The sequence below is a fragment of the Xenopus tropicalis genome, chromosome 5 (genome assembly GCF_000004195.4).
Source record: "Xenopus tropicalis strain Nigerian chromosome 5, UCB_Xtro_10.0, whole genome shotgun sequence".
Lineage (NCBI taxonomy): Eukaryota > Metazoa > Chordata > Amphibia > Anura > Pipidae > Xenopus > Xenopus tropicalis.
In genome coordinates, this window is record NC_030681.2 from 55,737,628 (window position 1) to 55,760,405 (window position 22,778).

General features: G+C 41.3%; 1 protein-coding gene across 1 annotated transcript; it reads right to left on the reverse strand.

The window, feature by feature from the left end:
- Window positions 1-629: 629 nt before the first annotated feature.
- On the reverse strand, window positions 630-8,244 carry irf2bp2 (interferon regulatory factor 2 binding protein 2). The gene is made up of 2 exons (NM_001001988.1): window positions 6,763-8,244; window positions 630-1,712 (listed from the first exon to the last, which is right to left on the reverse strand). Exons 1-2 carry the CDS (start codon window positions 7,652-7,654, stop codon window positions 991-993), a joined length of 1,614 nt encoding a protein of 537 aa, NP_001001988.1. The 5' UTR covers window positions 7,655-8,244; the 3' UTR covers window positions 630-990.
- Between the last annotated feature and the right edge of the window lie 14,534 nt (window positions 8,245-22,778).

Consider the following 22,778-nt stretch of genomic DNA (forward strand, 5'->3'; position numbering starts at 1 on the left):
ACATTATTTAAAATGTGCGCGCCTAGGGTTATTACAGAATATTTTTGATTTGCTATACTTTTTTTTAATGTGTTATATAGGGCATGTGCTTAGTAGGGGATTAAAGGAATACTGTGTTACTCTGTGCCTTCCACAAATGCAAGAAAATGGGGCATAAGGTCAGTAACAGCAATTAATAAATCCTTCTGATACGGAAAGGTTAACGTTCAAACTGCAAAGAATAAAAAAACACTACCCCTTCTGAACACTGAAGAGGAGACTGGACTGGTGTGTTCTAATAAGACTACCATGTTCACAATAATCCTTTAATGGTGATTGTCACTGAACAAACTGCATTAAGAAAATACCCATTCTAAAGTCATGTGTTTATTTAACCATGTCCATTAGCACCTGTGACTTATGAGCAGTCTTGCCGACTAACTCTTTTTTGCCTCCAAAATGTTGTGGAGAAAAAAAAAAAACAGCAAATAATCATCATACTCAAAATAGTGCTTTGGTGAACAAGAAAATTGTTTTTTAATAATCATTACCCAGTGGTTCAAATTACAGCAATAAATTCTACAATTAAAAAAGCTTAATCTCAAAGAAAAGGACTTCAAAAATGAGCATGAAAGAGTAACCAGAGACAATTTACAATGTCATAAAATGTATTTGGCATTTTTAACAAGTGCATACAAATACAGCTAAAAGCATTTCTGTTTTTCCAAGTGCTCTAAAAAGCATCTCAAGTCACAGCCTACACTGAACAGTAACTGTCACTGGATAAGAACAAATACTTGCAAATAACATTAACAAAGAGGAAATACCTTTTGAATCAGTACATACCTTTGTCTTCAAAAATAGAAACACAATGTATTCAAAAATTAAAAATTATACAGCCATGTTTATGCAGTCTACATTTCCCTTGTCTTGGGTATATATAGATATATATATACACACAACTCAAGAAGTTTTAGTTAGAGATAATGGTTGCTACCAAGCTAAAAAAAGTCAAGAGTCCCTTTCTTTTTTCACTTTTACATCCCCGGCAAGAATGGTGGCAATTTCTCCCTGCATGAAGGCCCATGGTACATTTGATCCCACCAAGGGGCATTTCTCCCCACTTGGACAATATACTTCTCCGGATGATCCTTGTTGTTTAATACTTTGCCTTGAACATGGGAAACAAAACTTATGAGAAGGTACGGAAGGGCACTGTACAAAATGTGTGTCTTCAAGACGCTCATGGCAAAGAGTGCAGCATAATGGTATACTGTTTGGTATAGAAGAGTCGGGAATGCTTTGAGGATGCCCTTGTTCCATTCCTGCATGGGATGATGTTCCTCCACTGGGAATTTGGCTTGGCACATCCCTGGGAGCCATTCTTCTTTGGTTCATAGAAGATGGTGATGGTGGACTGCTACTGTTTCTTCTTGTTGTAGAATGCACCTGGTTAGCATCTTTTGATGCATGATTGCCACCAGCGTTATCAGCGACTAATATCAGAGCAGCCATGGGTGACTGGCCATTTTGTGCAGCTTCTGGTGGTGTTGTACGGTTGGAATGAGGAGAAACAGTAGAAGGTGGAGATATAAAAGATGGGCTAGCCATTGTAGAAATTTTAAGGCTCTCTGCCGCTGGCAGCCACGGTTGTCCTTCTCCATTCATTTTGACAGAGCCACCTTCCCCTTCTGGTTCTGGCGATGGTTTCCTTTTTCTACCACCACGGGCACCTGAAATATGGTGAAAGGGGAATAAGATTAATACAGACTTAAGAAAATGTGTTTCTTTAATCTATAACCTTAACTTAACCTAACTATTGTACCATGAGCTCTTTTAAAACTGCCAAAATACACCCAGTTAATAGTGAATGATGGAGGGAGGGGTAATTCACCTTCTAAGCATGTCTATCAGTTCTATTGTTTCTTTCAATTAATTTATACATTTATCTATTTTTCTAAGATTAGTTTTAACTTTTAATGTTCCACCTTGTGCTTTCCAGTAGCAGCTGTTAAAATAAAATAGTTGAAGATTTCTTTAATTGAGCCCAACCAAACTGAGCAGTGGTTGTCAAAAAGTTTCAGCTTAAAGACCCCATTGAAGGACCAACCTTAGCTCGTGAAATGGGTGCAGAAATAAGATTCAGAATTTGTCATTCAGAAATAATTCCAAGAATATCTAGGGAAGCAATTAAATACTCACTAACCAACCTTCAATCTGGGTTTTGAAGTGTAGCTAGGAGAGCAAATGGCCTTTCCTCCTATTCCTTACCTTACTGAATTTCAGGTTGAAAAAAAAATAATTTGGAAAGTAAACTACCCCTTGTAAGCAGACTTTACTAATCAGTTCTTCAATCACAGAATTTAATCTAGCTGGTAGGTCCTTCTCTACATTTTTCATTTTTCCCCACCAAAGATCAAGTGCAGTCTGGTCATATACCAACTGGTCAATGAGTGTTAATGGGGAACCATACTGTACCAATTGACTAACAAAAGCAATTAAACAAGTCTTGGGGTGGTGCCAGATGAACTACTTTTTTTATGACCATTAGCAAATGCTGTTCTTACTGTGCTGATACACAGTCGAGTTCTGAAAAAGGAAAAGTTCCTTAGCAACACCCACATGTAACTGGGAAAAACAGCAGGCTCTTAAACTCCAAAAGCAATTGCCAGCACTGCAATACTTTGTTAATACCTTCTCCTACTTTGAGCCTGCACTCACATGCTCCTCACATGAAAACCTTAATCAATGTTGGAATGAACAAATCCACCCAGTGTCCTATAACAATGGATTGGCCACTGCAGTTCCTGTCAGTAATCACAGATAAAAGGGCAGATTGAGGCAACTGGCCGCTTCCCAACATCGGAGCAAATTTGACATCTGACATTAGTTTCTTTAACCTGCAGATCATAATGGCACAGGATCTTGGGCGATTGTGCTGCTATATAACAAAACGGCATAATGTTGTCACTGGATCATTAGTGTTTTCCCATTAGTTAAAGGAAACACCGTCATGCTTGGTACTTCTGAAATAGATAATTAGATTACCAGTATACAACCCCCTACCTTCCAACTTTGTTTGACTGGTTTATACCAGAAGTCTATTGTGCAAGGAGATACCGGTGCACTGGTAATCTACCTACCTGTCAAGGACCAAACATGGAGCTGCAGTTTTAATTTCTCTAATTTTTCTAATTCAATAGGCAAAAAGAATGCCCAGAACAAGCCCTATTCACTGAATTTATGTTGAAAAATGGATAACTGTGTTGTTTGGATCCATACTTTCCCCATGAATATTCAGACAAGTTTTAATTGTGCACTCCGCTGTGTAGCCATGCTTGTTGGTTTTAGGGGATGCAATCAAATCCATAGACATTATAAAACTCACAAAATTACACTAACAAATATCTGTTGTATTAAAAGGAACTGCATGTTAGAATCAGTTCCTTTTAAATAGGATATGAGCAGATGCAGCTGACCCACCACTGATAACTGGCAAATAAGCCCATCTTGTAACACACCCATCAATGACGTCAGAATCTCAACAATGACTGAAGTTTTCGGAGACAGCAAGAAAGGGCCTACGTTTAAATGCTTGGTTGGTGACAAAATGGGGAACTCTCATTTGTAAACTTAAAGCACAGGTTTAAGTGCAGGGCAAAGTGAAAAACACACTTCTGTATTTTACGGGTCACATTACAAAATAAAGCCTTTATGAAAAATATACATTTCTAACATATGCCATTGAACTGTCCCAAAATGAAAGGCTGGCATTTAACTACTGAAGTCCAATCCTAAGGCTTGTATGAGCCACCAAGCTCACACACAAAACCAAGGGCACACAGACATACAAGGTTAGACTAGATATTGAATACACATAGGCATGTCTCTTGCTGACACACTTATCTCTGTTATAGTCTCATTCACATTCTCTGTGTTCACTGGTGTGATCTGGAGAAGGACCACACAATGCAAAGATTAAATTTGCATCAGTGTGCTCTTGGGATAAATTATAAGGCAGCAGACCAAAATTAAGAGTAGCTTCTTTTTACAGGAAACCAGCAATCAAAATGCATCATGTGCCTAAACACAAAGGATCATGGCACACAATGTATTCTCAAGCACCCGAACCTGGGGGAGGAGCCTGTCACTAGTATTAATGGAAACCGCCTGTCACCAGAAACACTGGCAACAGGCGGCTTCCATTAAAACTAATGACAGGCTCATCGGCAGGATTAGGGAGCTTTTCCACAAGCTGAAAAACGCTGACAGAGAATATGTCCTGTGTGCCATGAGCCTAAAAGGTCAAGAAAAAACAATGTTTTAAACCTTATGAGCAGTGGGTTTTGTAGGCATCAAAAAACTGCCTGAAATTTAAGGCAGATAAAAAAATATATATAACAATTAGGAGTTTACAGGTGATAGAAATAACTAGTATGTCAATACAAAAAATGTCTGTCTTAATTCCAGTCAGAGGGAAAAAAAAACCTTAACAGAAGATGCAAACATAAATTTAATCTGTTTGAGAATGACAGTGAAAAAAAAAAAAAGTTCAAATTAAAACTACCCAGACGAAAGATGCAACACTTTATTACGTGCCTTGCCACCTACAGCTGCTGTTTCTAATTAAGGAGCAAAACCCCCAAAAGGCTTTACTGGAAATTCCCCGTTTGCAGCTGTTTACAGAAACCACCCACCTCATGCTTTCTATTACTGTTTTTTTTTTTTTTAACTCTAAAATTTGGTCCACATTCCTAAAGTTTATTAAAACTAATAAATTCTCACATCTGACCAATAAATCACAACAAACTGATTTAAAGCAGAACAAAAGATGTTTAGAACCTTCATAAAAAGAGAGTTAGGTTTCTCAAATCCAGCAAGACAACAACTTTATTAGCAAACAAAATGTTAATTTAAAAAAAATATATACATTAATAAAGAATTTGCATTAAAGTCTGCATACTCAAAGTTTAGCATTATTTCTGCAAGTGAACAGGTAAAGGTCAACTATGATGCTAAAAAATGAGTCATGACAGACTGCTGCGGCCTGCAAAGGTAGTGACACATGGTAAAATGCAGAGGTTGCAGAACAAAAGTCACAACAAGCTAAGAGAGCTCCCTCCCCAAATAAGGGCAGGCACATGTGATCTGTACTTATACCACAGAAAAAAAAAAAAAAAGAAAGAAACCTGTGACTGAAATCAGACCAAACAGGTGGATGCCATCAACAATACAATCACTGACTGACCTCCATAACATACACCTCCCCCCCCCCCCCCCCCCAGTGGTTGCCATGTTTGTACTGGTTTTTATAAACTATAAAAGAGACAGTATATCAATCAGGTCAGGAAAGTTCTTGTTTTAACCAATATCCACATTAAATAGGCAAGCAAAACTGATAAAAGAAAAATTAGATGATCGGAAAATTCAACATAGTCATCACTACAATGGTTGAATTTTCACTCAAAAGGCAGGAAAGACATATGTTTACATTTATGCCAGATTCTAAAATCTGTCAAAAGTGTTCACGCTATATTATTCCCATAAACATAAATTGCTTTCCAACTTTAACTTCACACATCAAATACAGAAGATTCGTATACACTGCAATGGATTAGACTTTTTAAAAAAGCAGCTTTAAAGGGACAAGTCTTATTAAAATGTTTTGAATGTCTTAACAGCAGGCAAACAGGCCCATACAAGAAAACCATCCACAAAAGATATGTTAAATATTCACTAGATGGCTCCTACCCCTTACAGTGAAGTACAAATTCTGTCTACTGCAACTGATGGTGAAATGTGAAAGGATACCTTATACACACACACTTACTAAGAGTGGAAATTTCCATTCCTTATACATACTGCTTCTGACAAACAGTGTAAGAACTGGTTATTGCTATTCTGATTAGTAACCCCTATTTTAAACCAAATATACTATGTTTATTCTTAAAGACATAATACTGTAAAACATTTAAAGTTAGGGTGACGACAATAGACAATGCTGATCATTTACTGATAATTTTCTCTGCATGTTTTAGCAGAGGGATTTCTCAGTATTATATATGACTGGTTATTTTCAGGCATTTAGTAGCCATGACAAGTAGTTGCTACTGAGTAACTGTGTGCCTTCACCCTGAAGTAGCAGGGCATATGTTGAGCAACATGTCATTAGAAAATGACCAAATCTGCCTACACAAAGTTCTAATTGCCCCCCCCCCCCCCAAAGAAAAAACTAAACAATTAGCAAGCTGATAAATAGCAATGAAATGGGTGGAAGTTTGACAATGCCCAGAGACTATGAAAATCTAAAATCATTTCAGCCTTGTCCCTGAGAGTTTTTATCCAATGAAGGTTTGCACACAGAGATACAGCCATATAAAAGAGAAAACGAGTAGAGAAGCTAATCTTACTAAACAGTAAAAGGGCGAATGACTAAAACAGAGGAAACTTTAGAAGTCCCCGACCCTTGCAAATTGCTAGATCAGCAGATAAACACGTTGCATGTATGCTGCGGGTCTGACTTTAGGGCAGGGCACAGAGCCTGATGGGTGCACCCTTTCGGTGCCGGCATGTCCTGCACATGGCATCCTATACTCCAAGCCGTGTGCCAATAGCAGGAATGTCTGCACTCCCTTCAGCCCACCTATTTAGCAAGAGACCGCAGTATCAGTGCAAGGCTGAGTTCACGACCATGTAAAAAAGCCCCGTTACATTTATGTGAAATACGAATTTCCCTCGCTACAGTCTAGGTGCCAACCATGAACACATTGGAGAGCCTCATACCAGATTTGGAAGCGGGGTTGTTGGCTTCAAAGCTCAGCACCCTTCCGGGCCCGGGGTCCTTCTTGAATTTGGAGTCAAAGGGCGAGTGGCTGTGCTGCATGGCCATCAGAGTGTCCCTGACCGTCTTGGGCTTGCTGATCCACTCCTCGGCCCTGCTCTTGTGGTTCTCGCCCAGCTCTGAGTAGCTGTCGGCCCTGTGCTTCTCCTTGCCATCGTGCTCACTGCTGGAGACAGAGCCCGGCCGCTTGCCAGACAGGTCCGCAGAGGTGGTGGCGGCGGCGGCTGCCACCAAAGAGGCCGCAGAGAGTCCGACTGGTGTCCGGCCGCTGCCAATGGGGGCGCCGTTCATAAGTGCGCCGAGGGACTGAGGCACCGAGCTAGTCCTGCGCGGGTTGGGGCTCTGCCGGTTTAGTTCCGGCGGCTCCTCTGGCTTCGGGAAGCCGTTGGGTAAGAGAATCCCATTCACTTGCCTGCCAACGCCATATTCCGATCCCAGACGAGGGGGCGGCGGTCTCTCCAGCGAGTAGCGGTCCAGGCACTGCGGAGGAGGGGGCTGCTGCGAGGTCCGTGTTACCCCCTCGGGGCCCCCCATCGTGTGCCCGATCTGCGCCATCTCCTTTGCGCTGAGCTGCGGCTTGACTGAAGAGGAGGAGGAAGATGACGAGGAGGATGAAGGCGAAGGCCCGGGGGACCTGCCCTCCTGGAACCCGTGCGCCCGCTTCAAGTGCCGGGCCGTCTCGATGACAAACTCAATGCGATCGGCCCCTTCGTAGTTGACGCAGCCCCGGCACACGGGCTCCGTGAAGTCCCAAATCATGGCCCATGGCATGCGTGGCAGGTCGCAAAGGTAACACGACTGCCGCCGGGAGGCGGCCACCGTCGCCGACGACATAACAATAAAATTATAATCCACCGTTTATTATTTGTGTGTGTTCTGTCCAGTAAATAGGTATATTCCAAATTTGGAAATCGGCGCAATTTTCCTCCCCTGCAACCCGTATGATGGATGATCCTTGCACTGAAAAGAAAATGGTCGGGCTCAGCCTCGAGGAGCGGGGCGGCGGCGCCCTCCGCCTCGGCTGCTGCTGGCGATTCCGGCTTGAAGCATACACACTACGCCCAGCTCTGGATCCACGGGAGGAGGAGGAATTATTATATATTTTTTTTCTGAAGTGCTTCTCCCTTCTCTCGCTTTCCTCAGCTGCACAGCTCCAGGGAGGGAGGGAGAGGAGGGGGGAGGGGAGCCGGCCCGGTGATAGGCTGCTGCTTCAGTCACCAGAGCGGCCCCCCCTTCCCTGAACTGCCAGGAGCTCACAACAACTCGGGGCTAACCCTTTCGTGCACTTGGTGAGCGCCGAACAAATATAATGTGTTGCCGGAGCGAAACAGGAAAATGTCCTCACGTATGGGACAGTAATTCTACAGCCGCCGAAGCCACTGCTGTAGTTTCCCGCCTCCCTCTCTGGCCGCCGCCGCAGCTAGCAGTGCCGCTAAAGGGTGGTGACGTCACGGTCGAGCCAACCGTTGTGATTCCAAGTTCTCTGTTTACTTGATTCTTCGACAGTCCCCGGCCAACCACCACCCCCTCCGCGCAGGCGCACTTAGTGTAACTGACGTACCCGCCCACGCTTCTTCACCCTATTCTCCCCACCCCCCCCCTTCCGTCTTCTTTGAACTGCTGCCAAGACAACAAACAAGAGCTGCAACAGGACGAGAAGCACTGACTCAGTTACTATGCCCTGTTGCAAGAGCTGGGAGAAAGGAGGCGGAGGGGAGGGAGAGGAGGAAAAAGACTTGGATGCGCGTGATGCAAACGTAGGCTTTAATTGTATTCGCAGAAATGAATTTATAGTTCATTTTGTGGCAGTGAAAGCCCACTACCTATGGCCTGGGTCTCCGCAGAATACGGTCCAATTACACGCATACCCTTTCGCGCAGTACAATAATTGGGGGTCCTGAATAATGTCTAAGTTGGATTTTGACATTTAATTGTGTGGTTTGTCCATGGGGCAAACATAAAAGGGACAAAATCGCCAAATTACACCATGTATATACTTTCTCTTTAAACGTACCCAATTGTGCCACAACACGCCATATTTAGTGCGAGTCAGTCCCTCAGGTGTAATATCAAAGTGAATGGAAAGAAAAACAGGCAAATAATGATTAACCAATGTGGAGTCGAGGGAAACCAAAGTCCTTCCAGAAATATCCTGCTCCTCGCCCTCCCTCTCATGTGCACTAGTTTCAGGCAAGGCCCGCCCTCTCCCAAAGGACACTCTTTAACTACTTGTTCACTTTATAAACTCGTTATCCAGCCAGCATTTATCACTGTTGGTTTTTCCATTCCTTCTGCAATTAAAACTGGAAAGTGCCTTATTTTCCTCCCTCTCCTCCCCCCGCCGCCGCCTGGTATTAAGGGTGCTGAATCACTTAGCCAAGGGCGCTTGAGTTAGCAGGAAAAGAGCGAGGTCAGAGCAGAGAGTGCAGCGAGCGGCTTACAAAACACATTGCAATTGTAACGTGTGCTGTGGGGGGAGGGGGCGCTAGTCCCTTAACCCCCTCTCTTCCGTAATGATTCATGAGGGAACCTTCAAAGGTTCTAATGAAGGAATGAAACGCGAGACTGAGTCAGTGAAATAGTAAACGTCACTGTAAGGTTCTCAGTACAAACCCATTGAAACGGCCTTACAGAAAAACCCCCATGTACAGTTAACTTCGATCAGTGGCATAAGTACAGCGAGCACACAGCCCTAATAATAATGATCTATACATGTATCCATATTACTAGCTACTCTTTCCGGCCCACCCTAGAACCCCAAGCTATGATACTCTGTAGCACCCCTTCCCGTATACTTGGCAATACGAGCGTTTGCAACGTCAGCCCTATTTTATGGAATATTTACTCTATGGCCCGTGACAGATTACACGTTGCTTAGCAAATCTGTTTATATTGTATGGCGAGTTTCACTTAGCAGCCCCTTTACACTGATTTCTTGTATATCCCCAAAAACCTGCCTTGGTTAACGCATAGGCAGCATCAGATACTGACTGCATTTGTTACACTTGCACAGTTCGCCCACCCCAGATGTTTAATAATGTAACGTTGTTTCAGCCTGTATCCAAGGTGAAGCTTCCATTCTTTATTTCAGTCACAGTTCAACGGGCTCCAAACGCCTTGGACAATGCCCAGATTCTATGTCGGGGTTCTTGCTGTGTGCAAATAACATTACAGCTCAATGAGTCACGGGCTGCTTGTAAAGCAGATTTTTTTTCTGCTTACAGTAAGACATTCTACCCAGCATATTTATATTCGCACACGCTGTGAATCACCAGCGGGTACATAAGCCTAACGTCTAAGCACTGACAGTCGATCGCCACATCTAAGCTCGGGGAAAAATCTCCAATCCACATTCCATCGATCGCTGGAAGCTTTCCCCCTTCTCAAGGTCTTCCATGCTGAGCATGATAACGCAATGCTTGTTTACGTGAGCCAGAGTGGATAGGGTGGGGGAGCAGGCTTTAGAGAAGGTGGCTCATTGCCAGTGCTGCTGGGGTTCGGCTCTGGGCATGCTCAGTTGCTATATGACTGCGTGCCTGTGGCACTGGGAGCCTGACATTCCAAGGAGAGCGAGAATGTCAGTGCTGCGTCACCACTCACATTGCTAATACCAGCTATCATTTCTCTAGCGCGGAGCCATCCAAATATAGCATGTGCTCTGCTGGGAGCTTTATATAACCTGGGCTGCTTTGGCTCACGTTGCAAACAGACTGAAAAGACTATTGTTACACGTTATTGATTGTCCCCAATTTTCTTGTTACTAGTCTGAAACATTAAAGTGAAATAAACGAACGCATTTGTGACCCTAGCGTGCTCCTGAGGGGCCGCTGCTTTCCGCACTGGCGCGCAAACTCATTTCTGTTGTGGCGTGCAAAAGGTTAGCTGGATTCCAGGAATATGCGCTGTGCATCTGTTCTCTTCTAATACTTGGGCGTGTTACGTATTTTTCTCATTTCAACACGCAGGGGAGTTACTATGTTTCTTTTCAATGGAGCCAAAGTTTCAACATGTTGTGGGTGGATTGTTGTTATATAAGTAAGCAATATTTATATGAAGGAAGTTGGAACCTGTGCCAGGTTAGGTTTCTCATGTCTGGGATCAATGAGCGAGAAAAAAACCCCTAAGCTGCGTGTTACAAAGAGTCGATTGTATTGTAGGTGCAACAGCAGGATTGGTAGCTCTGCCTGAGGCAGGACTTTTCTGCTGACGTATCAGAGACATAAAATGCTTGTATGAAAAGGGTATTTTTGTGTTAGAAAAACAATATCTCGTGTTACACATGGGATTTTTTTTAAGCTGCAGTCCTCTAGACATTTCGCTGACTAGCACTGCATCTGGATATGTCCTTGGGAATTTCCAGAAAAGCTAAGTAAATATCCTGCTCCCCTTCGGCTCAGGTTTCAAGCCCTGACACATAGCAGCGTCCAAAGTTCTGGTGGATGTTTAACCAATGCATGCACCGAGTTCATGCTTGCTGCTAGTTTGGAAATAAAATACAACTCAAGCACATTTCTGTGAGGATTTGAGAAAAGAATTTTCAAAGTTTTATTATTGAAAGGTCTGGAAACAAGATAAACCTTTAGGTATTTAGTTCCCCCTCTCTTACCGTCAATGAAAGTCTGGAATGTATTATTTTCCATGCTGCGGCCTTGATTAAACATTATGTCCCAGTGTATAGTAGTATCTCATATTTTTGCTTCTGTGTGCAGTTGCAATACAGAATCTTTTGCTTTAGAACACTGGCACTGGGTATACTCACAAATAAAAGTTTTTTCACCTTCAGTACCAGTCCTAGTTAAAAGAAGCAAAGCTGTTTTATCCCCATCTTGCATGAAAATGTTAGTGCCACAGTTTGAGACTTTTTTTTAGGTTGCAAGGAGTGATGTATACTGGGGCTGAATGGCACTTGTTAGCCATTTCTAAAGAGCCTTACATTAAAAAGAAAAAAAAAATGACATGCTTTTTTTAAAATGCTATTATATGACCATCATCCTAAGCATCCCTGAAATGAAAAAAATATTTCACAGGATTCAGAGAAATGAGCAGTTGTTCATTACAGGTGTGGGTATAATACATATCAGCACTTCTTTATGTATTTCATTACCATGCTTTTATTGAAAAAGAGCTATGCATAATGCTTGGGTTTCTGCATAACTACATTTTTATATTGCTTTAATGTTGCTCGATCTTCCATATAGCAAGAACCAGATCATGAAATCTCACTGACCTTCATTCTGTGAATGGAGAGTGGGCGGTAGCTGAGACAAACAGAGCGAGTCCATGCTGTTCTTCTGTGACTCACTCCGACAGGCAGGGCTTATTAATGGTTGTAAGGTACAGTCTGTGTCCCAGATTGTAGCGTCTTGGGGCACAAAACAGCTCCTTGCTGCCTTCTGCCCCCACAATAAAACAAGAAGTGATTTTTCCATAAGAGATGAGAGTATTTTGAGTGAGAGAGAGTAATTTAATTCTCCTTCTTTTGACAGTATACCATAAAACATATATGTATAACAAAATCAAATAAAATATTTGTAAAGTTTTCATTTTAACAAGTTCTGTTTTTTACATTATCCTACTTCCTTCCCTGGAACAGCCTAATGTTGGCTAATTTCAGTTACCAGAGCTTGAAATCGCTGCCTAGTTTGCAATATTTAATCATGTAAAGGTGGCAAACATGACCTTTGTTATTGTGTTACCACAGTTACTGCAAGAAGAGATTGGAATCCTTCCAATGAGGTCGCCGAGCTGCCTTTATGAGCAAAGCTCCTGGGTGAGGCAATGCGTCTGAAATTTGCAAAAGGAACACACAAGGCAGGAATTGTAATTGCTTTTCATCATGTGATGTCTTATAAAAGAGGAAGTTTAAAGGTTTAGTCACGTACACTCTGTACTCATAGGCAGACTTTTTTTTTCTTGGGCAGGCCCAGTTAATGAATGCATTTTTACAACTGTATGAGATTGTTTGAAAACCATAGCCTTGGGTAATGTAACCACTGCTGAATAGTCTGTAGGAAACAAATCACATATTTAATCCTGACTTTTTAAAATAAAAAGTGTTTACATGTGTAAATGATGTGCAGATTTTTCCCATCATACAACTGTACGGTACATAATTTGTTTAATAAACAAACATGTTTACCCACTTATGTGAAACCTCTATAGGAGCTGGCATTTTCCTATTTACTCCTCTGTTAACTAACCTAAGGAATGTTGGGAAATGTAATTTCAGCAGCCACTGCAGCAAGCCAGAAGCACAGCACTATATGTGATGAGCATACTGCATTGAGTGTGTGGTTTTAGTGAGTGTGCCATGCCAACCAACATTGCCCTTTTATATAAGGAAAATATATGTAAATCAATAATAGCAGTAATTGAGAGTGAAATGATTAGAATGAAATGAAAAAAGAGAAAAACATTATGGACCCCCACCTATAAAAAAATATGTGGGTGCTCATGTATTAAATTAAGTCATACTAAGGGGCAGATTCATCAAAGTACGAGTTCGAAACCCAAAATGGGTAAAATTCGAATTAGATACGATAATTTATGATGATCAGAAATGTCACGAATATGCTTACGAAAAAATCATAATAGTCATTGCGATCCGAAAGTCACGAATTTTTGTATCCGAACGATCGTAAACAGTGGTAAAACCTTTCTGACTTTGATCCTTCTGTGCATGTTTTTGGAAGCCTCCCATAGGACTCAATGGCACTCTGCAGCTCCAACCTGGCCCAAGGAAAGTCACGATAACAAAGCTTTAATGAATCCAAAACTTTTTAACTCGGCGCGACAAATAGGATTTTGTCACACAGGTATGAAAAAGTATTGCAAGTTAACAAAAAGTTGAAAAAAATGCGCACAGTACAAAAAATACGATTCATTTGTATTCTTCTTGTGTGTCGTAAGGGTGCAAGATAAATAAGTTGTGACCTATCCAGCTGTACACATATTGGTGGGGAGATATGATCTTCAGTGTTGGAATGCAAAATGTGTCTTGCTGGTCACTGAACTGTCACTGGGCTGCATACCACTGGTGAGAGGTGATATTTTCTGTTGCTATAAGTGTGATGTTTTAAATGTGTGGTGTGTAAAAAAACTGGACACTGTTTGCAAAAATGACTTAATATATAATGAATGTAAACTATTTGGCAACCTTATTAAATGCTGTACTATGCAAGACTGATTATATACTTCATAAACTACCATAAGCTATAGGAGCTTTTACCGCTGTACTGTGTCTAAACCCCTACAGAAATATTACAATATATACTTTTTTCATAGGTACACTAGAATTTTGTTGGGCTATGTATTTATATTGTTTTTACATTGTTGTTAAATTATGAGAATTATTTTCTGTTTACTTTGTATGTCACACTTAGGGGCACATTTACTAAAATGCGTTTTTTTTCTGGCCTTGAAACACAGTATGGTAAAAATATAAAAAGTAACCACAATAATTTCTGAAGTTCTAAAATGTCTCGACAATGCTTTTGTCGCACGTACGAAAATATCGCAATTGCGTTCCGAAAGTCACAAAATTTTCATGCCGAAAAGTTTGTTAACAACACAAGAACCTTTCTGGCTTTGATGCCTTCCATGTCTGGCTTTGGAAGCCTTCCATAGGACTCAATGGCACTCGACAGATCAAACCTGGGCGAAAAGATAGTCCCAATGAAAGTGTAACCAAAGCGTTAACGAATTCCGAAATGTTCATATTCTTTGCGCAAAGTATGATTTTTTTCTGTGGAAATTTACAGAAAACCACGAAAAACTTGTGACATTTTAACAAACTTTTCGCATACATGCCTGTTCTATGATTTATAAAAAATACGAATATATCTCAACATTGTTTAGTAAATGGGCCACTTAGTCATACTATAGATGTTATTTATGGTATAGTGACAAAGATGACAGCATTATCAATAATCACTCATATAGCTTTTTAAAAAATGATCCATCAGATCTGCTCCTTAACACAGTTTAATTTAGTTGTTTTTTTAATGCAAAATGTTGCATTATTATGTTTTTTGATGTGTGGTTAAAATAGAAAAAGGCATGTAAAATTCCCTAAATGCATTTCCTATTTAAGCATTCAGCATTTACCTAATTTATATCTGTTATTCTGTGCTCACAAACTTTAATAATGTCCTTGACTTATAGAAGACAGTGTCTTTCAGAGGACAGGACTGGAATCTTGAATTGCAAAAAGTATTCTTGAACTGCAAATGTCAGCAACACCAGAGCCAAGTATTGTGGAAGCAGCCTACTAATGTTACATGTTGAACAAGGAGGTTCATGCAGAATATGCTAGCTGAACTGTCTGGAGTTGCTGCACTACAACAGAATGCACTTGTTTGCAGAAGGTTTAAGAATCACGACATACTTGACACCAAAGTCTGAATGTCAGACAGTACATATCAGTATACAGACTGTGATACTTGGGGTTTTGTGTATATTTTTTACTTTCAGCTTTTACTCATGCTTACAGTAAAGCTAGTGAACATCTTAGGTATGGTGCTGGAAAGTCAACCAGTACAAAGGAAGTATCGTTTATACCACATTTATTTTTAAGCCATACTTGTGCTTATTATTAGTAACACCCCAGCTTTCCTTTCCAGATGGTATTCTGGTTGCAGATACAGTCACCATTTTGTGATGTTCTGTGTGTCTACCAATTTTAAATGCACCAGGAAGAAGTGTGTGACACAGCTCTGCCATTTTTGCTGATGTAACCTAACATTTATGTTTGCCCTTGGTTTGTCTGTGAGCTTCATTTTAATATTATATTTTCCAGTAGTACAAACATATATCTTTCAAGAAAGGCTTTAGTTATTTGAGCTGAATATTTATAGAGACATAAAATGGTCAGGGGTATACTTCCCCTTTAGAACAAGGGTCTTGTCAGACTTCATTATTAATTAAAATGTTGATTACACAATAAATCGCATACCTGGATATACAGGTGAATAAATAGAACACAGGCATATATTTTCTGTTTCAAACTGTACTCATACCACAGGGGACATGTCTACAACACATATAACCCAGCTGTGTAAAACTGGATTTAGTTAAGTTGTCATGTTGTAAGGAAAATAATGGGGTTTTATATAGGACAATAATAATACTGGAAAACCTTGTTTTCAGGCAGCAAAAGATTAAAACAAAAAATAGGAACACGACCCTGATTTTACAACATATGAAAAAGCAAGAAACACTAAAGCTAGCAAGCCTGTAATTTTTTCTTTCTACTATATCAGCACTATTCCCCATCATTCTTAGCCACAGCTCTAATGAATGTCATGAGAACAAATGGAAACCTCCTTATGTTTTTTTTTAGTTCATTTTCCAAGTAAAAGTGAAAGAGATTCAACAGAACAATAAATGTGGCCACAGGAGAAAGTACAGCAAAGTACAAGGAATGAATAATTTTAAAAATCATAACAAATACAGAAATTACAGTAGGTAGGTAAACAATGCATGCTACTTGTAATTTACAGAGAAAATAACCTACATGATTTACCATTAAAATGGAACCTTCAAAATTACAATACAAAGGAAGCTGTCGTAAAAAGAAATTTTAATTTAAGTTCATCTTGTGGAAAAGAAAACTTTCGAAATATAATCAGTTAAAAGTTCTTTTTTCATGCAGTAGTTTGAAGTACAGTCATGAAGTTGAACAAGCAGTCTAAGGGGCTGATTTACTAATCTACGAATCCGAATCCCGAATGGGAAAAAATCGGATTGGAAACGAACATTTTGCGACTTTTTCGTCACCGGCGCGACTTTTTCGTAGCCGTTACGACTTTCGTGAATTGTCGCGACTTTTGAATAGCCATTACAAATTTCGTGAATTGTCGCGACTTTTTCATAGCCATTATGCCTTTTGTGAATTGTCGCGACTTTTGCATAGCCATTACGACTTTCGCGAATTGTCGCGACTTTTTCATATTGAGCGCTCAAAAAATTTGCGATAATTCGCGAAAAAGTCGCAAAATACCGATCATTACGAAAAAAACGCATTCGGACGCTTTTCGGACGTTCGTGGATTAGTAAATGTATAGTGTAATTAAAATTTGACTGATCTAATCTAACTAGAGATATTCAAAAAGGGATTTATTAATGAATTAATTAATAATTTTATTTTAAAATCGGGGTTTTTTCATTACAAGGTAATATTCATAAAATTCCTAAAACACCATATGGTAGTCTTTATTATTTACCTTTGAGCATATTACCATAGTCCAGCATCTTGTCTGGATTGTCATTTAAAATAGGCCCAAATAACCCACACATAAAATAGTAATTTAGTTAAAAAGAGACACGTCCATCAAATTTATTCATTTTGTCTATGATTCAGAGGCGCCGCCCAGTTTCTTGGTGACAGAATGCCGTAATCACGTAATCACATCTTGCTTTGGTGCCAAATTCAACATAAAAGGACGCTGGGACCTGGGTTCAATGCCCAATTATAGGCTCAACACCTGTGCATCCCTGGCTGCGCTATAATTCCTCATTTATTAATTTTTGGCTCCTCACCTTCCTGGTTTCATTTCTGACTACGATTGAGTGACCTTATCTTTTGCCTGGAAATGACCACAAGCTCTCCTAACCTCATTATTACCGCAAACTGGATTAATACTTGCCTAGTCTGTACACCAGCTTCCTTCTTGGTCCCTACCCCAACCTGCTCAGAGTTACACAGGATACAAATAAAGTGTCTATTTGTGCCTTCTTACAGCAATTTACTTTTGTTTTGAGTTTACTTTTGATTGCAAAGTCCAAAATTCCATTAACAATATGCTTTATGCCGGAAAACTATATATTTATTAGTAAATGTGCCTTTTATTTATTTTTTTCTGTTATTTTGTATTTCCTGTGTCTTGCTACTCATTTCTACTCACATTTTACAGCAACTTCATACCTCCCAACATTTGAAAAATTTTGTTTGACCACGCCCACTTTTGTGGCCACGCCACAATTAACACTACCCATTTTTTTCTAAAAATACTCCTTTTATATAGTTGAAATGGCGGGATCAGATGCAAATGTGCTATACCCTCATACTGTACTACCTAAGGAAAACAAAATAGCAACTCCTTCATATAAAATACAAATATAGAGAGAAGGCAGTCAGTTATAAGTGAGTTATAACTATGTACCAGTTTTGCCCCCCCCACACAGGGGAGACAGTACCCCACATACACAGTGCCCCCCAGGTCCCCCATAGACAGTACCCCCCATAGAAAGTGCCCCCACTTTACCCCATAGACAGTGCCTCCAATTTCCCCCATAGACAGTACCCTTCATACACAGAGCCCCCCATACACAGTGCCCCCATACACAGTACCCTTTATACACAGAGCCCCCCATACACGGTACCCTTCATACACAGAGCCCCCCATACACAGTGCCCTTCATACACAGAGCCCCCCATACACAGTGACCCCATACACAGTACCCTTTATACACAGTGGCCCCTATACACAGTGCCCTTCAAACACAGAGCCCCCCATACACAGTGCCCTTCATACACAGAGCCCCCCCATACACAAAGCCCCACAAACACAGTGCCCCCATACACAGAGCCCCCCATAAACAGTACCCTTTATACACAGAGCCCCCTCCATACACAGTGCCCCCCATACATAGAGCCCCCCATACACAGTACCCTTTATACACAGAGCCCCCCATACACAAAGCCCCCCAAACACAGTGCCCCCCATACACAGAGCCCCCCGTACACAGTACCCTTTATACACAGAGCCCCCTCCATACACAGTGCCCCCCATACATAGAGCCCCCCATACACGCTCCGACTCCTTGCGCTGCTTCTCTCCTTATGTGGCTCCTTCGCCGGCGGTCCCAGGCCCTTTTATAAGGTTGCGCCCCGTGTACGTGTGACGTCATTACGCACGGGCGCAACCTTATAAAAGGGCCTGGGACCGCCGGCGAAGGAGCCACACAAGGAGAGAAGCAGCGCAAGGAGTCGGGGCGCTCAGCTTAAGCCCTCTTATCCCGCTATCGCGGATCGTTCTATGAATGTCCCGCATTTCCGTAATCTATTACGGAAATGCGGGACATTCAGGGAACTATCCGGGACAGCGGGATGCGCTATAAAAAGCGGGACTGTCCCGCTCAAAGCGGGACAGTTGGGGGGTATGCAACTTATCTCCTACATGTTTTAGGCATTGAGATAAAAGTTGTAGATATGAATATGATGGGTCTTTTGAACAGTTTTATGCCTAGTATGCACAGGATTACTAAAGTACCTGGCTATCACTTCAGCTACTGCAAAATCAACACAATTGCATTTGTTATGGGGTTTTTTTTGGTACAAAGTGGGCTTTAACCTACCCAAGAAAAGTTAAGTTTCTGACAAAAATGTTACTGTTTGTAAATGGTCTAATTCCTCTGAGCGCAACTATACCAAATATGTGTAGGCAACCCACTGTTCTTTTCTAGGAGACACCCCAGCATTTAAGTGTCATAATGAACGTCTAAAAGTGAAATACCCATATAATCTGTATAGTTTTAGAAGCTACGATCCTGTAGGTTTTTAGATTCTGCGTACTTAGTTTAAATGGAATAAGGGGTGTACACTTCAGCAAAGAGCTGAGATAGGCTAATTGAGGAGCTTCAATATATGAAGTCTCTCATGACCAGTCTCATTAGGGGGTATAGCTGAAGCATGTTTGTTAAAATGAAGAAAAATGAGCAAAATGATAACGGTTTCTTGACATTACATTCATAGTGAATTATGTTGAAAAAAAGACACATCCTTCAAGTTTACCTTTTAATCTATATGAAACCTGCCTAACTTCCAGTTAATCCAGAGGAAAGCAGAAAAATCCCAGCTAAAGCCTCTGCTATATTTCTTGATGGAGATGTGTAAACAAATCTTTACAAAAATTAGGATGTCATCTAAGTAGACATCCTAATTTTCAGTAGGTCTCTAAAGATGTTAATGACAAAGAGCATATGGACAGTTACCCATAGCAACTCAATGCTAGCAAATCAATGATTCACTTTTTTTAGCCAGCTGCAGGTTAAACAGTGAAAGCAAACATTTGATTATTGCCCAGGTGCAAATCTGCCCAATGTTTATAAATGAGCACCACTGAGTTCTTAAAATGGTCAATTACCACTCCTGATAACATTAAATGAAAAGCACCTTGAGTGACACACATGGCGCAGCAAAAAACAGACTTTCCTTTGTTACCAATTCTTCAACAACTGTGCATTTCAAATTATTAGAAGCTTTGACAGCAGACAGGACTGCTGGTTTTCCCTGACAACGGCAGAAGTCAAACCCAACTTCCCCCCATGTGCTGTAGCCCATAGGGCAATGGCATGTAGACAGGGCTGTGTTATTAAATGGGCAAAAGGGGCATCTGCCCAGGACCCAATGATTTGGGGGGCCCATTGTGCCACTATATCTTTTTTAAATTACATTTATTTCCTCTCTCCATCCCCCCTCCCTCTTAGACAAACCCCATGCCTCTGCTTCTGCCCTCCTCACCCATGCTGCAGTGCCCCTGTCTTTGTACGCATACTGTTGTGTTAATCCCCTGCTTTTCTGAGAAAATACAAGATGGCTTCGTGTTCTACTGTGGAACACATGGCCATCTTGGATTTTTTCAAAGCCATTTAACCAGGCAGAAAAATGCACCACTCAGAAAAGGAAGGAAAGTAGAAAACTTGGTTATTGACATTCTGCTTTTGCAAGATTAGGTAATGCTTTAAATCTATCTGCTCTTACTGGCATGTCTGGAGTTAAATTGAGTTTTTAATGGCTATTTTTCAGTGATCTTACTGACATGTATGGAGTTACTGGCGTGCTTATTGGACATTTTTCAGTGATCTTTCTGGCATGTGTTGAGTTGATAGGGTGCTTATTGGACATTTTCCAGTAATTTAACTGGCATGTATGGAGTTAATGGTGTGCCTTTTTTCCAGTGATATTACTGGCATGTGTGGAGTTAATGGTGTGCTTATTGGCCATTTTCATGTATTGAGCTGAATACTTCAGGGAAAACAACCATCTTGTTACCTGCCTATTGTTCTCTAATTAGGCTGCTGGGGGGGGGTTGAAGATTTGAAACCACTTCAGCTTGCAGCGCAGTAGTAAAGAGAGCCTAAAGTTTATCAGAGCACAAGTCACAAGGATGAAGGGACTTGGAAAAGTGAGAAAATGGCTGTGTCATGTCAAATGTAAAAAATATTAAATAAAATATGTTTGCTCTTTTAAAAAATGGATTTTGTTCCAGGATTTGGCTCAAGTTGCAATTAACTCATTTTGGAGTCTAGGGCGTAACAATGAGAGAGCACCAGGCAGGTACCTCTCCTGTCTACCCCTAGTCTGCACAATAACAAGCGGCGAGGGCAATGACTCCCCCCCTTGCAACGGCATTGCGCATGTGTGAGGGAGCACGTGCACACAGATGATGTGGGGTTGGGGTGGAGGGCGATTGCAAGGGCGAGGCAGCTGACCAGGTTGCCTAGGGCACCATTCCGGCTTGGGCCGGTCTCTATGAGAAATTGTCTTTAATCGTTTTTTTTTTGTATTTTTCTGTTTTACGTCCTGATTTATGTACAGTCATATGAAAAAGTTTGGGAACCCGTCTTAATTCTTTGGAGTTTTGTTTATCAAAAGTAGTTTTCAAAGTAGCAACTTCCTTTTAATATATAACATGCCTTATGGAAACAGTAGTATTACATCAAAACTTAGTTGAGCCTCCTTTTGCAAATGTAACAGCCTCTAGCTGCCTCCTATAGCCTTTGATGAGTGTCTGGATTCTGGATGCCAGTATTTTTGACCATTCGTCCATAAAAAATCTCTCCAGTTCAGTTAAATTTGACGCTGCCGAGCATGGACAGCCTGCTTCAAATCATCCGATAGATTTTCATACCCCCCCAACTGTCCCGCTTTTCGCGGGACAGTCCGGTTTTTATAGAGCATCCTGCTGTCCCGGATAGTTCAATGAATGTCCTGCATTTCCATAATAGATTACAGAAATGCAGGACATTCATAGAACTATCCAGCACAGCGGGATTAGCCGGGTGCTCCGGCTTCGTCTGCTGCTTTACTTTTGATGCTGCTCCTTGTGCAGCGCAACATGTCCTCTTATAAGGTTGTGCCCAGTGTGTACGTGTGACGTCATTACGCACGGGGCGCAACCTTATAAAAGGGACTGTCACTGCCACATAAGAAGCAAAGCAGCAGAAGAAGCCAGAGCGCCTATGGGGGGCACGGTCTATGAGGGCATTGTGTATGGGGGTACAATCTATGGGGGCATTGTGTATGGGGGGTATGATCTATGGGGGCATTGTGTATGGGGGGTACTTTCTATGGGGGCATTATGTATGTGGGCTACTGTCTATGGGGTCAATTGTGGGCACTGTCTATGAGGGCACTTTTTATGGGGGGTACTGTCTTTGGGGCACTTTCTATGGGGGCACTGTGTATGGGGGGGTACTGTCTATGGGGGCACTGTGTATGGGGTTTACTGTCTATGGGGGCACTGTGAATGGGAGGTACTGTCTATTGGGCCATTGGGGGCACTGTGTATGGGGGTACTGTGTATGGGGGGGCAAAACTGGTACATAGTTATAACTCACTTACAACTGACTGCCTTCTCTCAATTTTGTATTTTATATATGTAGGAGTTGCTATATTGTTTTCCTTAGGTAGTACAGTATGAGGGTATAGCACATTTGCATCTGATCCCGCCATTTCAACTATATAAAAGGAGTATCTTTTCTTTAAATGGGGTGTGGTAATGGAGGCGTGACCACAAAAGTGGGTGTGGTAAAAATTGCTGTGCTGCACACGCCAAATCTTTTTATCCCTCTTTTCATTTTTCAAATGTTGGGAGGTATGGATTTTCCAAGTCAGGGGACTGTGACAGCCATTCCAGAATATTGTACTTCTCCCTCTGCATAAGTGCCTTTGTAG

Excerpts from the sequence above, each read along its gene's own strand:
- irf2bp2 (NM_001001988.1), bottom strand. The coding sequence starts at position 7,654 with ATGTCGTCGGCGACGGTGGCCGCCTCCCGGCGGCAGTCGTGTTACCTT. Across the intron at positions 1,713-6,762 it reads CAACCCCGCTTCCAAATCTG|GTGCCCGTGGTGGTAGAAAA; the intron begins GTATGAGGCTCT and ends ACCATATTTCAG.